The sequence below is a fragment of the Myxocyprinus asiaticus genome, chromosome 31 (genome assembly GCF_019703515.2).
Source record: "Myxocyprinus asiaticus isolate MX2 ecotype Aquarium Trade chromosome 31, UBuf_Myxa_2, whole genome shotgun sequence".
NCBI lineage: Eukaryota > Metazoa > Chordata > Actinopteri > Cypriniformes > Catostomidae > Myxocyprinus > Myxocyprinus asiaticus.
Window position 1 is genome coordinate 4,754,675 of NC_059374.1, and position 18,590 is coordinate 4,773,264.

General features: G+C 36.1%; 1 protein-coding gene across 1 annotated transcript; it reads right to left on the bottom strand.

Annotated features, from left to right (window-relative positions):
• Positions 1-15,402: 15,402 nt before the first annotated feature.
• Positions 15,403-18,590, bottom strand: LOC127422305 (transcription cofactor HES-6-like). The gene is made up of 4 exons (XM_051665731.1): positions 18,494-18,590; positions 18,298-18,393; positions 18,049-18,127; positions 15,403-16,049 (listed from the first exon to the last, which is right to left on the bottom strand). Exons 1-4 carry the CDS (start codon positions 18,557-18,559, stop codon positions 15,697-15,699), a joined length of 594 nt encoding a protein of 197 aa, XP_051521691.1. The 5' UTR covers positions 18,560-18,590; the 3' UTR covers positions 15,403-15,696.

Below are 18,590 nucleotides of genomic sequence, written 5' to 3' on the forward strand. Positions count from 1 at the left end.
AGTGAGGATTTTATACAGGCTCATTTGCATATGAATGAAAGATTCGCGTGCAGTAGTCTGAGCTCGCTCCAGCCAATCATCGCGCGCGCTTTTGTCTCTGAGAGCGCACATACGCGAGGTTGCCGAATTGATTTATTTGTTGTATATGTAGATATACTGTACTTTCCCATCGGCAAACGCTGATTTGAGTCTCGAGAGCATGAATGAATTTCATAACATGATCCCATTTCCCCCCCAAAAAATTTCCGTCCCTCAGCAGCACTACATTCACTGTAAAAAAAGAAAGAAAAAAAAAGAAAAAAGAAGAATGCTAAAATGCTACAGTAAAAAACAAACAAACAAACAAACAAACAAACTTTTTTTTAATTAATTGGTGAAAAACTAAATTTTATTTTCTGAAGACAACACATTCACTTTTGCAGCAAACTATTGTTAAAATTACATTTGATTATATTTTAATGAAATATTGATGTTTCGTTTTATTTTTTATATCAATAATGTACATTTTATATTGTTTAGTTAATGTCTATTGCATTATTTTAGGGTCAAATGTGTTACCCTGATAGTGTTTTGTGTTCGTGTGAGTGACACTGTGCAGTGTCTATACATATTTATTTGTTATTGCTCCTAAAAGGGATGAAATTGAAGTCATCATGTGGACTTCAGTTTCACCATCTGTGTTACTATGATGGTTAACAGTACATTTTTAAGTGCAACACAGATATTTATAGTCCCAGAAGGTTGGTTTATTCACATCATATCATTTAATGACATACAGTATATACAGTAGTGAACTGTAAAATATAGGCACCAAAATGACATCCCATAATGCCTGAAACATGGTCACTGTATTGTTTAAAGTGAATGTCTGGCAATAACAGCTGCCAGTTTTTTCACCGTACATTTAACAGTATTTTTCTTCTAGATGTAGACTAGAACTGGTACTGGTTAACACGCACATCTCTGTTTTTCTTTCGTATTGTAGCTATTTCTTCTTTATATAATTATTATATTTATTTGTATAAACTACCAGTCAAACGTTTGGACACACCTATGTATTCTATAGTATTAGCCCTACTATTTTCCACATATTACAATAATAAATTAATCAAAACTATGAAATAATAAAAATGGATATATGGGAATTATAGGTACCAAAATAAAAAACTATCTTATATTTTAGCTTCTCCAAAGTAGCCAACCTTTGCCTAGATTTCAGCTCTTTATAAGGTGCATCCTGAGATCCTCTTGAACAGTATTGAGTTCCAATGTTTGCTGGCTCTATTCATACGTAGGCACAAATAATACAATATTACTATTATTATTATTTAACCAAAATAAGGCCTTACAGTGAAACACACTCGATTCTCATTGTGCCTGTTGAGCTGTGCTTACAGAGGTCGAGGGGTCACTCGGATGTAACGTAATGCCGTCAGTTAGCAGCTGCACGCGGCGGTCAGGGTTGAATAGAAAAGACCAAATTGGGGGAGGAGGGGGAGCGACAGGTGTTCAACTGTTCTAATGGCGCCCGATGGGCCTCTCTACTGGCTGAAGAAAAGGCAGCATTCAACTGAACACTGTCTGGGTGATCTCAAGAAAACCTACATAAGAAAATGACGCCTGGCCTGGTCTTAGGAACATTAATTGTATGCGTTATGACATTATCTTTTAAATCAACAACACTCCGAACATTACCACATTAATATTAAAATAAACGTTTTTTTTTTCTCTTGCTTCATGGTAATGAAGATGAGGGTCATGTGCTGAATGTAAATATGACACTCCCCCGTTTATAATATGTTGCTGATATGTTTCCCCTCAAAAATATGAACTATAATTGTATAAATATATATGTTCCTAAATGGGGCCATATATCGGTGATTTTATGTTAGGGATTTTGTGTGCGCGTGCGTGCGTACTTGTGTGATTGTTCTTTGAACTGAAGCATGCTGTTTGGCAGCACGCCATCCTCGCGACTAGCTCGAGACACGTCACTCTTTCTCTCTCCGAGAGCAGCTGGCAGCCGCGAGCGCTTCTCATTGACAAGATTCCATGTGTAAAGGTTACTTTTCCATTATTAAGCATGTGCGAGCGACAGTGCAATAATATAAATGCAATTCTAAAAACGTCTTTGTCTCTCTGACTCTACTTTTGTTCGATTACATTTTAAAACGAATGGCCCCAGCCAATATGTTAAAGCTACACTATGTAGGTTTTTTGTTAGAAATGAACACAATTTCATTAAAGAGCAAGTACACCAACAATCCGTCTTCCAAACAGTAGTGGATCCTGGCATAGGCGATATATAATAGGCAACGCTGTCTGAGGCGGCACGACAGACAGATCGTCCCTGCACAGAGCTCACAAGATCGCGATGGGAGAAAGGTGCCCCAAATTGTGCCATCCCGCTGGCTCGTCATGGGTGACAGGTGCCACAAATCGTGCCACCCCTCGCAATATCAGGATGGGAGAGACGCGCCACAAAGCATTACACCTCGCAAGATCGCGATGGGGGAAAGGTGCCCCGAGTTGTTCCTGACAGGCTACTCAGCCTAAAGGCTCTAAATGGTTAGGATTATAGATGTTCATAATGCATTCTTACATTCTGAACAAACATAATATAACCATAATCAACAGGATAGGTACACTGTGACACAGGATCGCCTCAGTGGTCTTGAGAAAATAAGTAGCAACCATGTGATTGCTGGGCAGATTTGACAAAGTCACTGATGATTTTGCATCAAGGAAAACTAGGATGGGAGGGTTAAATTTGAAACGAGGAATTATGTGTAATAGCACAAGCAGCAATCTGTAAGTATTCTGCCATTTTCTTTATTTATTGACTCTATAATTTAATTGTGCACTAAGTTCTGTATATATAATGTACATGTTAATATAATTTGCCAATATATATATATATATATATATATATATATATATATATATATATATATATATATATATATATATAGTTACTTCATTTGTATATTCATTGTCTAATTATACCCAAAAATGAAAATTCTCTCATCATTTACTCACCCTCATGCATTCCAGAAACATGGCTTTCTTTCTTCAGAACACAAACAAAGAGTTTTGAAGAATATCTCAGCTCTGAAGGTCCATACAATGCAAGTGAATGTTGGCCAGAAACTTGAATCTTCAAAAAGCACATAAAGGCAGCATAAAAGTAATCCATAAGACTCCAGTGGATAAATCTATGTCTTCAGAAGTGATATGATAGGTGTGGGTGAGAAATAGATCGATAATCCCTTTTTACTCTAAATCTCCATTTACACTTTCAGATCTGAAAGTGAAACTAAACAGGCATCACATGTGACTTTAAGATGTGAAAGTGGAGATATAGAGGAAAAAAATTACTTAAATATTTATATTGATCTGTTTCTCACCCACACCTATTATGTTGCTTCTGAAAACAGATTTAACCACTGGAGTTTTATGGATTATTTTATGCTGCCTTTATGTGCTTTTTGGAGCGTCAATGTTCTGTAAAGGGAAGTGGGAAGTTAAGGGGGGCGCCACGTTGGATCTCGCCTAGGGCACCAAGTAAGCCAGAACTGCCACTGCTTCCAAACCATGTTTTTACCTTACCCCGATTCACTATGGTAAAGCCTATAATAATTATTTATATTTTAGAGCTGTCGGAACGAATTTGGCAGGAAATTGCATACTTCCTTCATTCGTCCATGCGTGTTTACGTCATGTCCGTAAAGAAAACAAGATCCGGTTACAACAACGTGTGTATGTGCGGTGATTGGAGTTGTAGCAGTTTTAAGCTGAAATCTTTTCCCACAACAAATGAGCAACGTTGACCATGGATCATTCAAAAAGACAACCCTCTGGGGAATTACCCGTTTAAAAAAATATAGAAACCTCCAACCAAGAAGAGTCTGCAAGCAAAAAGGAAAAGTGACAGAACCCATAATACAACACGAAACAACATCGGATTTGCTTTTCAGAGGTGGCGACAACTTTGAGAACATAAAGGATTTAAAACCGACCCAGAGATGTTTTTTCTTGGGTTTTTCTTGCTGGACAGGTAAGGTATTTTACTAGACCGACAGTGAGCCAGGTAGCTCTCTTAGCGCGGTAGTTCGTTAGATAGCGTTAGCGACTCTAATGGAGCATTTTATTATGGATTGTGATACTTTCATTTTCGAGGAAGGAAGGACAATGAAAGAAAATTTTACTTTTATTCTGGTAACAATGCCAATCTCTAAACCAGTTACTACTACCTTGGTCTGTTTGGCTGATAGCTAAGTTATAATAGTTTCCACCGTTTTTATCTGATATGACTAGCAATCGTACGTATTATGTTATTGTTGCCTAACTTTTGTAATGCTATTTATTTTAAAACAACTGTTAGATATGCTACTTACCTGCTCATAAGACATATTTTCGGATATCCGTCTCTTTCTTCCTTTTGTTATTTATTTATTCATTTTTTGAGGGGAGGGGGCAAGTTTTGTTTTCGTTTGTGACATTCGCTCTGATAAGATAATCACCTGTAACCATGGTTACTCCTCTAACCATCAGATTCATCCTCCACGCAGAAGAGCCGAAGCACAACTCACGTAATTACCAAAACAATGTTCCTCCACAATTAACTTGCAGTTTTATGCTTCAACTGCTAGAGGGCCAAAAGTTACATAGTGTAGCTTTAAGTGTAGTGTACACCGATTAGCCACAACATTAAAACCACCTGCCTAATATTGTGTAGGTCCCCCTCGTGCCGCCAAAACAGCACCAACCCGCATCTCAGAATAGTATTCTGAGATTATATTCTTCTCACCACAATTGTACAGAGCGGTTATCTGAGTTACCATAGACTTTGTCAGTTCAAACCAGTCTGACCATTCTCTGTTGACCTCTCTCATCAACAAGGTGTTTCCGTCCACAAAACTGGTGCTCACTGGATGTTTTTTGTTTTTAGCACCATTCGGAGTAAATTCTAGAGACCGTTGTGTGAAAATCCCAGGAGATCAGCAGTTACAGAAATACTCAAACCTGCCCGTCTGGCACCAACAATCATGCCATGGTCCAAATCACTGAGATTAAAATTTTCCCCATTCTGATGGTTAATGTGAACATTAACTGAAGCACCTGACCCGTATCTGCATGATTTTATGCACTGCACTGCTGCCACATGATTGGCTGATTAGATAAACGCATGGATGATTGTAACTGACAAGGAAAAAAGGCCTATTCACAGCGTTACAACTGTCTATCCTAACACATACTTACAACATTTGAGAATAAAGTTTGAATTTGGACAAACATCTCTGGTGATCTATAAAGTACTTGCATTTTGATTCCTTCCCACAGACAGATTTCAGCAATTTAAAAAAGTTTCTTTAGATTTTGGGTACACTTGTCCTCAAAGTAACACGAAATATACAATTTCATTTCAGTATCAATTCATATCAAGAAGCTTTTTGTTTTCATTGTGTAAACAAAAAATGCAGTAGCCTATTTCGTATGCAAAAAATACAGTATTACATTTGCAAAAATGTAAAGCTGTTATTTAAAGGTGCAATATGTAAAATTCTTCATGTAATATTCGCATTTTTTTTTTTTGCCATTGTGTGAACGGCTTGTAACGCAACTTAAAAAGTAGTCCTTCCCGGACTTCCTAGGTTGCTTATTAAAGCCTGTAGACTGATTTTCATGCGAAGGGAGCGGGTCGGTTTTGCCGGGAATATCCAAAGGATGTGATATTTTGCGCGCTTCCGAGAGCCTTGCCTCAGTGCTTCCGCTATTTAACAATGTCAACAGACAGTCTGCAACAATAGGTAACGTTATCTTAGAGATGGAATCCAGCAAATGTCCGGCTCCCAGCACAACACCGACTCCTCCATAAACTCAGAGTAAGCCAAAAAAAAAAAAAAAAAAAAATCCATCTGGCCAAGTGGAAACGTGATTTGTGGTAGAGCGAAAACTAGAGTAAACATCGGCAGGGCATTTGATTCCTGGAGGGACCTTTGTTTGGTTTTGGGGATCAAAACCGTCCCTGAATTGGCGTTCTTCTTATTGGACAGGTAAGCTTACATAACTGCAAAGCATGTGAAATATAGTGCCATAAGGACTGATCTGTGTAATTTTAGCTAAACTACAATAACACATGAAATGAATGCTAGACAATGCTCAAGATAATGCAAAAAGATCCATTCATTAGTGTAACGTAACTTGGTTTTACAGAAAATATATACATTCTATTATTATAAAACAATAGCGCATCGATATATCAAAATGACAGTTGTGATGGAAACACATTAATACTGAATTGTGTCAACATATTTATAATGTACAGTCTATTTTACAAACAGCAACTGTCATCATCCACCAAATTTAGCAAACAGCTATTGATAAAGCTGGCTAGCTAGCTAATGCAGACATAGGCTATCGTATAAATGCAGTCAATGTATCATGCAAAGAAAAGTGATTACTTTAAACTACAGTCTTGCATAGCCAGACCTATATCCACACTTTGTTTTAGCCGTTCCAGCATTGGAGAGTCAAATATAATATACAGTCTCAAAGTCTGTAGTAAAACAATCATAACTGTGTAATTTGTCAGCATGATACTGGTGAATCACGTTCAGTCTTTGTTTTGCTCGATGCTCGCGTCCCTATGGAGTGTGTGCGCATGATCACGAGCAACAGGCTGCAGTTCACTTAACGGCCACAAGTGTCAGCAGAGAAGGCTTTGCTGGCCCTTCATTTGCGGTGGCAAGTGGTGTAGCTCTACTTTGCAACAGTTGAAATAAACTTTAAATACCAGTAAATCATAAAATGTTTGCATGTTTTTATTCTGTAGGGTAAACACAATTTGTGCACTGTTAAAAGTTACATTTTTGTTTTAAAATACATATTTAATTGAGTTTGAGATTGCGTGTGTAACAAAATGTGCATGTTCCTGCCATACCTCAGAGAGGTATCATGGAATGTAATTGCAACATAAAATTTTTAACACAAATAAAGTGGTTATATTGTAAATATAGATTTTATTTAACATTTTAAAAAATACATATTTTGTTATATTTAAAGAAAAAGTTGTGTCCCCCAAATTCATGTCTGTGGTGTTACAACAATGGACGTAGCCCCTTTAAGAAAAGGGGGAATTCTATTTGGACTACTTCCTGTGTGTAAAGGTCATTGCAGGTGCTGGTTGATCTGAGGGGTGCATGGTGAGTACATTCTTTCTTAAAGTTAGCTACATTTCTGACAATTTCATGTGTCGCACTTTATTAGCGTCTGTGGTGTTATGTTGATAACTTGCAGATCTCACATATTTTAATCAAAATTTTGATAAATAGAGTCCTATTAATATTTCCAAAATGTCCCCTGATCTTGAAATCATCATGATGGCAGCCTCCATTTTAGAAAAGTCTGGATTTGTGCTAATTTGTCTGTGGTGTTACTGTCTTTCCTCCATAGTAACTCCACTGACAATATACAACCAGAAATGTTGTATTTTTAATAAAAAGCATACATTTTACCTTAGGACATTCATAATCATGTAATTTTATCACTCTTGTCAGGTATGGCAAGATTAACTGCTGCTGAAAAGCAGCATCTTTATAGACAGTTTGAAGAGCAGAGTACCTGCAAAAGAAACAGCATAATTATTAAAAAAAACACTGAGTGCAAAAAAAGACTGAGAATAGGAGATCTCTCAGAGAGGGAAAGAGAGCAGCAGGGAAGAACAGGTAAGTATATAAGGCAGAATACAGGGCAAGAAAGAGCAGAGAGCCTTGACTCCACCAGAAACCCCATCAAGTTCAGATAGTCCCAGGGGGATACCCAGCACATCCAGGTCAGGTTTTAGGACAAATAAAAGGGACTGTAACTGTAAATCATATTTTGTATGTAAATAATTCAAATGATGTACTTAACCATTTGTAAGTGATGACACATGGCTTAATCGTATTTTGACATATTGCAGGCAAAAAATCCATGGAAAAAAGAAAATCCACCGAGAGAGAAGGCAATGCTACAGACAACTGAAAAACTGCAACATAAACTTTTCGATTGTAATCTTACTCCGGATAAATTTCACGATTGTTCAATATTGTTTTCATTTTTATTTTTTAATACTGGTTTTCTCTAAATGTTGTTGCTTTATCAGAGTAGATTCTTCTTGTAATCTTACTCATGATTAATTTCATTATTTTACTCAATAAACTTTTAATTATTACACCTTTTATGCAATATGAAGTCTGTGGTGTTACTTCAAAACGTATCAAGAATTTCTTTCCTTCAGAGCCATTTAATCTTGTAATTTAAAGTTTTTAGACTGTAAAGTGATTTTAATCTTTTAGAATAAAAACTATAAAGGTACCACAGACCATTTTACATGTCTTTTTTTGATTTATTTCAAAATTTAAAAAAGAAAACTATTCTCCTTTGGCAGAAATAGGGGCCAAGATGAACAATTAAACATATTTCTTTTAAAAGCTGAAATTTAAATGAAATGAAATTGAATCCTTAAAGTTATTTATTTATTTATTTTTTTAATTATTCCCTAAAGTTGCATATTCCTGCTCATTTTAGAACAAACCAGAATTTTACTTAAAATACTGGTAACACCATAGACATATGTGGTTGTGTCACCAGTATTTGATTTAAATGATTTAAAAATCTAAATGTCCTTAAGCTTACATTTTACTGGATATAGCATATTAAACAAATGTTAAATGCATAGCAATAAATTGTATAATTAAAAAAAAAAAAAATACAAGCATTTTTACAAATTCTGCTTCTCGTTTGCCACCCCAATTGAAGAATGACCCCCCCCCCTAAAATGAATATGTGGGTCAAAAAAACAAAAACAAAACCCTGGTAAAATCTAGATGCTTTTTCTTTATAAAACAACATATTATTTTCCAAAGAAAATAAACTGTAATGATCATTTTATTAATAATTTAAATGGTTGAGATATCTTTTGTTAAAATCTGAAGAGTTTCACACAGATTGAAAACGGGCAATTTCAATGTTTGGTGGTAACATAAGAAATGTCTTAACCCTATCCACACAAATATAGACATTTAATTACAATGGACTGGGATCTAGGACTAGGAGTTTCTTTTTTAACAAAAAAAAATCTTTAGATATAAACTTGTATAATGACAACCTTTTGTACTTTTTATTGCTATACTTCTCTATATTGCTATATTACTCTGTGTAGTTTGTTGTTCGGTGTGGCGATGTGTATTAAAAAAAAGTGGCAGGTTAGAACACACTAAGAAGTTGTCCAGGAGCTATAGAGTGCAACGGCGGGTTCCAGAAGTAAAAATCCCATTTATTTTTTCCATAGGCTAATTAATTTTTAACAATAACTTATAAACCTTTTAATACACACCTACTATGTGATCTGAGGTTGTTAAAAAATGGTATATGCTTCTGCTGAAGCCATCAGTCTGTTATTTCATCTTCATTTTTGAGAAATCAGGTTGTATTTTCATGACGCTAAGTGCAGCGCTACTGCAACAACCGTGCGCTACGTCCTATCCAATTTCCAGCCTGGTCTCATAGTGAAAACGTGACTCTATATACATTTTGCAAAACTTGTTATATGTGTCTCCAGGTACAATTCTCTGCAGTTTCCAGGTGAAATGTACACTAGAGGTGCCACAACAACTGTGTGTTTTATTTACTTTCACTCAAATCATGACTTCAATGGCTGATTATGACTTTATAAACACTTATTTTTCTCTCTATTACTCAGACTCTGCTATGTTATGATATCGAGACACTTTTACTCACATCTTTTGAAAAATTATACATTTTAATGCTTGTATTACAGACCCACCTACATACAGTGCATCTGGAAAGTATTTACAGCGCTTCACTTTTTTCACATTTTGTTATTTTACAGCCTTCCAAAATGGATTAAATTAATTATTTTCCTCAACATTCTACAAACAATACCCCATAATGACAACGTGAAAGAAGTTTGTTTGAAGTCTTTGCAAATTTATTAAAAATAAATGTACATAAGTATTCACAGCCTTTGCCATGACACTCAAAATTGAGCTCAGGTGCATCCTGTTTCCACTTTCTACAACTTGATTGGAGTCCACCTGTGGTAAATTCAGTTGATTGGACATGATTTGGAAAGGCACACACCTGTCTATATAAGGTCCCACAGTTAACAGTGCATGTCAGAGCACAAACCAAGCCATGAAGTCCAAGGAATTGTCTGTAGACCTCCGAGACAGGATTGTATTGAGACACAGCTCTGGGGAAGGTTACAGAAAAATTTCTGCAGCATTGAAGGTCCCAATGAGCACAGTGGCCTCCATCATCCGTAAATGGAAGAAGTTTGGAACCACCAGGACTCTTCCTAGAGCTGGCCGCCCGACCAAACTGAGCGATCGGGGGAGAAGGGCCTTAGTCAGGGAGGTGACCAAGAACCCGATGGTCACTCTGACAGAGCTCCAGCATTTCTCTGTGGAGAGAGGAGAAACTTCCAGAAGAACAATCATCTCTGCAGCACTCCACCAATCAGGCCTGTATGGTAGAGTGGCCAGACGGAAGCTACTCCTCAGTAAAAGGCACATGACAGCCCGCCTGGAGTTTGTCAAAAGGCACCTGAAGGACTCTCAGACCATGAGAAACAAAGATTGAACTCTTTGGCCTGAATGGCAAGCGTCATGTCTGGAGGAAACCAGGCACCGATCATCACCTGGCCAATACCATCCCTACAGTGAAGCATGGTGGTGGCAGCATCATACTGTGGGGATGTTTTTCAGCGGCAGGAACTGGGAGACTAGTCAGAATCGAGGGAAAGATGGATGCAGCAATGTACAGAGACATCCTTGATGAAAACCTGCTCCAGAGCGCTCTGGACCTCAGACTGGGGTGAAGGTTTATCTTCCAACAGGACAACGACCCTAAGCACACAGCCAAGATAACAAAGGAGTGGCTCCGTGACAACTCTGTGAATGTCCTTGAGTGGCCCAGCCAGAGCCCAGACTTGAACCCGATTGAACATCTCTGGAAAGATCTGAAAATGGCTGTGCACCGACGCTCCCCATCCAACCTGATGGAGCTTGAGAGGTCTTGCAAAGAAGAATGGGAGAAACTGCCCAAAAATAGGTGTGCCAAGCTGGTAGCATCATACTCAAAAAGACTTGAGGCTGTAATTGGTGCCAAAGGTGCTTCAACAAAGTATTGAGCAAAGGCTGTGAATACTTATGTACATGTGTTTTTTTTTTGTTTTTTTTTCGTTTTTTTTTTTTTTTTTAATACATTTGCAAAGATTTCAAACAAACTACTTTCACGTTGTCATTATGGGGTATTATTTGTAGAATTTTGAGGAAAATGAAGTGCTGTGAATACTTTCCGGATGCACTGTATATACACTTATTTCAATATGATTAGATTGTGTGGTAGCACACCTCATAACGCATTGGTCTTTGGATTCAGAGGACCATGGTTCAAAACCAGAGAAGAACTCAAGCTGACACGTGACACAACAGAGACATAGAAGCAACATGAATTGACGTGGTTACTTCAGAAAATTTGCTTTTCATTTCACTTCTGCATTTTAAAACACTATCAGTTAAAGTTAGGTGTTGGTTAATGGTAAGGATGTCTGTTTTGTTGAAGTCTTACTTTTCTTTTCCGACACTATTAAGTTTAGGATAAAGTTTTATGCTAGGGAGATACATTTTATTAAAACCTCCTTCTAAAATTCACCATTAAAACCTTATCTGATTACAACCTCATTTTACTCGGTTTTGGCACCCCCTGCTGGACATCTCACTTGAAAAGTGCAGCTAACGTGTTATGAAGCACGCAATTTAAGTTTTGCAAAAATGTTGCAATGCTCACGTAAATTTCATGAGATCAGGTTGCCAATTTCCGTGAGAGCGCTAATTATAAGTGCAATTTTTTTGCCAGTGCAAGTGGATGTGGGTGGGAGTGTTTGCGCTATCTGTGGGTGTATGCGTGCAAACTGTGGGTGTATTATGTTAATAAAGACATATTAATAAAGACCCAATCTGCTATTTTCCTGAGAAAAAGGTCATTACACCAAGACGTTTCAGCAGCATGTCTGCTTAGAGCACAAATCTAAAATCAATTTCTGAATTTGCAGTTTGAAGATTCCACCAGTAGGTGTTAATAAAGTTCATGTCCAAACTCTGAAAATATAGTGGAACATTAAATTATGTCCATGACCATCAATATTGTTTTATGTAAATATTTATGAGATTTGTGTTAAACTTTCAACAGGTCATGGTTTAGTTTTTTTTTATTATTAGTATTATGTTTAGGCTATTTATGTTTCCAATTGTATTTATGATCAAATTTTTATTGGTATTTTTTCACCTGTTGTCATAGATTCATTTTTAAGTCACTCAAAAGGGGCCGGTGGAAGAAGCTGGAGAAAGTAAAAGGTTTGGATTTGGTATGATTTTTTTTTTAACCACTTCATTATTTTGATTATATTTTAGTTTCGTTTAAAGTGTAATTTGAATTTAGAAATATTTTTGAATGAATATTATAAATGAATTTAAAAAACAATTTAATCAAAATTGACCGGTAGGAGAGAAGTGCGTGTTAAAATCCCTCGATCCACAGCCTAACCTGGAAGGCTGATACAAACACTGTTAATACTAGCCATGATTTGTGTGTTAGTAGATGAAACTGATTAATATAATTTAACGGAGCCTACATCCAAATCCTGAGGAGAACCACATTTTCCATGCATATACAAAGGAGCGTGTCACTGTCATAGAAATATGGCTGACATTCAAGGACGCAGTTAATGCACAAAAGAACTTAAGTCCATATTTCTATTCTTTTAATTCACTGCATACAGTCCATTTACACTACCAACTTTTAATGAATGTGCTGTCTTTGTTTATATCACTGGTGCTTGACAGGGAATGGATTATATAATAGGACGCAGATGGTGCAATAACTGGATACAATGTGGGTACAATGGTTTTATTTATAAAAAAAAAATTTATTTGATTTTTTATTTTAAAATTACTTACACATTGTAGTGCATTTCCATTTGATCGCATTAACTCTGTACCTCCTGTGGAACTGATTTTTTGACATACAAATCACAATAATGGTACAATCAAAGACAACATATTAAGTATCAGATGAGCTCTGAATAATCACAAAATGACAAAAAAAAAAAATAAAAATGCAAATTACAACAACTAAAATAACAGCAAAATCTGCACATGGTCATTTGCATAATTTATTCATGATGCAGGGAGCTGAAGTGCAGCTTGCTGAATATTGCTCACGCCTGATAAAAATGCAGAAAATAAGATTACTTTGTGGCAATTTCAGTCTTTGAGGCTTAAATCCAGTTTTATATGTTTTAAAATTATGACAATTGTTGCACCGGTGGGGCCCGATGTCATGATTAGCAGTCAATAGAAAAAAAAATTTAACAACATTTTTTTGAAATTGAGTCAGAAAATGAAATCAATGAACCGGTGTGTTATGGTGTGGTGTGTTGCAGGCCGGGTTTGGTGGGCCGCTCTGGGCCAGATAGTCCAGGGCCACTTTTTAGTCTCAGTCCACCCCTGTTGTGAGTTTGTTTTTTGTAATTACATTGGGTGGAACTAGTGGGAAAAAAATTATACACTTTAGCTTTAAAGGTGCAGCATTAAGATTCAGAAACCCTTTGCCAAATAAATAAATATTTTTCATCCTTTCATTCTCAATCACCTTTTTGCCTATGCATTTTTAGTCGCTTTCCACTCTTAATTAATCGACAAACAAATAGAGAAAATCGAAAAGTTTATCCAATCAGAATTTATTCCTTGATGCTTACAAGCAAAGTGTGACAACTGTTTCCCAAATCACATGCCCGAAGCCTGAAGCAGAAGCAGCGAGTGAGTCAGAGCTCCACCCTCTCAGGCCTTCAGAATTTCCACAGAATCCCTCAACAGTGCAAATGAATGAGCAACTAAAGTCAGATTGTCATATTCATCAGCCAATCAGATTGATTTATTTGTTCTTGGTGGGTGTGATCTTTAGGATATGTCCTGGTTGAGTGATAAGAGCGAAGAGCACGAGATCTGTCTGATAAGTCGGCTGTCATCACTGCTGGTATTGCCGTTGAGAAAGAGATCCTTATGGATTTAAAAACCTGAGATGTTCTGTATGACTGTGTGATTGCTTAATTTATTAAACAGGAAAGGAGGACTGATTTTCACTTCAAGTAAATTGGTAAGTGCTTTTTGCATTGTTATAGCAACACCAGGAGTTTTCTAAGTGTAAATTAGGCTGCTTGAAAAGTAGTGCTGCATTCCATTCAACTCGGAAAGTCAGATTTTACAACTTCCTACTAGGAAAAGTGCAATGGAATGCATCTTGAAGTCAGAATTACAACTTGTAGGCTCGTGCAGAAATTCTCAACTCTGATGGCATGATGTCACATAAACATGTCAACACTCGGGGAGATATAAAAAGTAAATGATAAACATTCACTTTATTAAGCAATATCGATAAATGAGTTCGTGTCCACATTACATGTTATTAAAGCTTGTTTAACAAATGCCTGCTGCAGAAACAGGTGTATAAAACATCATAATCTCTTTTGATAATGGTACACCTGAAGCACAAATGCTTGCGCTGCAGCAATGTTTATCAGGTGGGTTGCTAGGACACATCTCTAATGAGAGTCAAACCCCTGCTAAGCTAACGGGAGCGTTGTAGTTCCGAATATCAGGGAATGGAATGCATTTATGGTCGGAGATATCAAGTAGGAATATCCCACATCCAACTTGAATGGAACGCAGCATAAGGGTGTACCCTGATGAAATAAAATTTATTGCAAGCAACATTTAAATCGCAAATATTATTAGATAGATTTTTTTCCAGGTATTATAGACTCCTTGTTAGATTCATATGAAAAATTAGGATTTTTGAATGTCTGTTCGGGAGATGTTCATTTCACAAAACAGTCATGCTGCAGTTAAAATTAGGCTTTCTTGAGCATTAAATGTAGTTTCAAGTTCTGTCTTCCATGGGTGGACATGTTTTTAAAATGTCAATTGGTATTACTAGTTAGCTGTGACATAATGTATGATGCCCAAAGGCATAGGGTGTCTTATTCATTGTGAAACTGTGTTTTCTTAATGGCATGAATAACACTGAAGGCCTAGATTTAAAATGAATGGCCCGCCACTGGTAAAGTCACATATACATTCTAGAGTTAAAATCATTATTTTGTTTTTGTATGTATGTGAATAGGTAACTAATCATGACTGTTGCAACCAAAACACTCCTTTATTAATAATGGTTAAAAAGTGTACATAGAAAAGTGATAGGAAATGAAAAGGTATACAATAGTAGTAGCTAAAAATAATTTTTAATATTAAATAAATAAGGTGATTAATAGGGGCCTTCTACAATGCAGGCTACATTAGTTTTACTTCAGAGAGGAAGTAGACAGGGTCTGTAATGAGAGCTATTCTGGACTAGATCCACCTCAAACACGCTTGCAAAGAAGCATATCTATAAGATACATATCAGAGGAGGCTCTACCGCAGACAGCACACTGGGTGTACATACACCCTTATGCACTGTGTGTGGACGCACACCAATGCACATCCACACTCAGACTGGCAGCATACATCGATACATTCAGTAACATATATTACATAAACATACACACAATCACGTACACCAACAGATATTTCACCAGGGCCTCCACATGTCAAGAATGGGAGTTGAGCACTGACTCTGAGGAGGCAGGGCGGCCCTCCCGTGCATGACAGGAGAAGGAGGGCAGGTTCTTGGGCTCTCCAACTCATCGGCATGAAAACCAACAGTGTCACTATGGTTAGAAGAAATACTTGTCAGGCAGTTCTTGAGTTGCTGAGGGCAGTCCTTGGCTGTTCTTGGGAGAGATTTGAGCAAATGGTTGAGTAGGCGGGACCCAAGGGTTTTGTCCATCCAGTCACAGGAGAGAAGAAGATTGTGAACTTCCTGCATGCACTGGATGTACCCAGTACTGTACCTCTGTTGGGCCTCTGTGTCCAGCACAGTGTCTGTATGGAGACAAGAGGATTATGTGAATACACAAACAATGAAAATCAATGAGAAAAATCTTTAGGGTTATATCTCCATGTTGGTTTTGACAACTATATAGTCATATTATCAGTGTTGGGTAAGTTACTCAAAAAAGTCAATTACTTTTACACATTGTAATCAAATTACTATTGTAATCAAACTACTTTACTGAATACTTAAATGAAAAAGTAATCACATTTTTTATTCATTTACTTTTAAGTTACTTTCTAAAACACTTTAAGTTTTTGTTTCCCCCCACTCAACGAATTCAAAATAATGTCTATATTTCCTCCTTGTTCATACACTCAGCACACCTCTTATTTCTCCTTTACATTGACTCATTAGTGACTCTTCTTCTCTCACAGAAATGCAAACAAACATATGAAAATGCTTCATTTTTTAAGTGTTCTACACAAATATTGTTTTGGAAATAAGTGTAACCCAAGTAATGTACTTAATTGTAAGTCAGTAACTTACAATGATTTAAAATATAATGCGTTACATTACTCTTTGACTAAAAAGTTATTTGATTACAGTAATTCATTACATTTAATCAGATTACACCCAACACTGCTCATTATATGAGACAAATAAGGTTGTCTGAGATGATAATCTCTTTAAAAGATAAATCTTTTAAAAATGTAGTTGAAAACGCACGTGACAAGTTCATAGAAGTGTAATCTTTGAGTCCATGTTGGTTTCACAAATAAAAAAATATATATTTATTACATTTTCTAAAAAAATTAAAAAAAAAAAAAATGATTCAATGACTTTAAAAATGTAATGTGGTTTAACCATAAAAATAAAAGCTATTAAAATACTTAAGTGAAATTATTAAAATACTCAAATTCATTAATCATTGACTTCAAAAATAGTTTTCAAACTTATTTTTCACGGTGAAAATAAATTCGTACAAATATCATGATTTTCTGTTTTCTTAGGGTTACACCAAATGACCATTTTCATAAAAATTTCAAAATATAAATATTTTATGACAGCACAAAATTATATTTATATTTTTCTCTTTTCTTTTTTTTTATTTTCAATAAAATTTTTATTTTATTTTATTTTTTTACTTCTCATGAAGGACTAAAGGGGTCCTCTGTTTTACGTTTTATGTCACATGACAACAAAATGGCTGCCTGCATGTTGGTTACACCACGTGACTTTGATTTGGTGGAAAAAAGTTTTTAAAATATTAATCATATTTTAAAATAATTTGTTTCATTGCTTAGTTTTATAAAGAAAAAATAATAAAAGATTATTCTAACTATTCTGTTTCCAAATGGTTAAACCACATGACATTTTGGACTTTAAAAATGTAAAAATGACTTTGAACTCAGTAAATGAAAAAAAATGTCATCATAGAGTAATTGTGTGTGTGAATTGCATTTGTAATGTATTTTTGAATAATATAAAGGTGCACTCAGTAACTTTTGTCTTTGTGTCATCTTGGACTTACACTGACACCTAGCGGCTTGGATGCAGCATCATTTAAAATCAATAGTTTTCAGTTTCAGATGTCATTGTAGAAATGTAGTATTCACAGTCAGTCATGATTACTTTAATCACTGAGTGAAAGTGTCTAATAACAGGATGGTTACTGAGATTAAGTGAGTAGTATTCAGCTGGTCATGTGATTCTAACATGGCAGCCCCCATGTGCGGACCCTCTCCATGTAGAATAAAACAGCTTTCATAATGTCACTAATATGACTGGAGTTAAACTTTTTTAATGGGAAAAAATGACTGAGTGCACCTTTAAAAGATCTGAAAAAAAAAAGATTAGCATCAGGTCATTGACCCACATACTATATCCTTTCCTCTAAAGTACTCAAGAACAGGCTAAAGTTGTCTCTGGAATTGGTCAGTTTCATTAAATTGTAACCAAACAAAATAAACAAACTAAAACTATGTTAAAAGGATTGTTTTGGTATGTCCATGGCAAAGTTTGTATCTGTGCATTACTTTTACTTACCAGAAACCTTTGTGCTCTGGATATTCTGCAAGTGTTTAACCGTCATCTCCAGAATATCTGCTTTCTCCAACTTAGACTGCTGTATAATGTTTAAAAAAAATTGTTTTGATCAGTCTCATGGTATTTACAAAAGATGACCTGGTCTAAAGCAGTTTGACACACTTTTACAACCTAAACAATGAATTCAAACCTAATATAGCTGACCAAGGATGTAATTTAATTTCAAAGCTGAGCAAATATGCTACTTACATCAAGCCTGAATGCTCCGACTACAGTCTCTCTCAGTTGATCCAGACAGTGATTTATTCTCTCCCTCCTCTTTCTCTCAATGAGGGGTTTCCGTAGCTGAAAAGACAGACAAAGGAAGTCAATGAAAGGAAAGTTGGTAAAGTAACTGCACTCGAAAGCATCCTCCCAGAGATCTTGCAGAGATTTTGTAGAATACCTTCCTCTCCTCTTTGGCGCTGATGTGCCTTTGACCTGTGTTCTGCTGGAGGTTGGTAGCAGTCATCTCTGGTGTCTTCTGTTCAGTATACACTTTC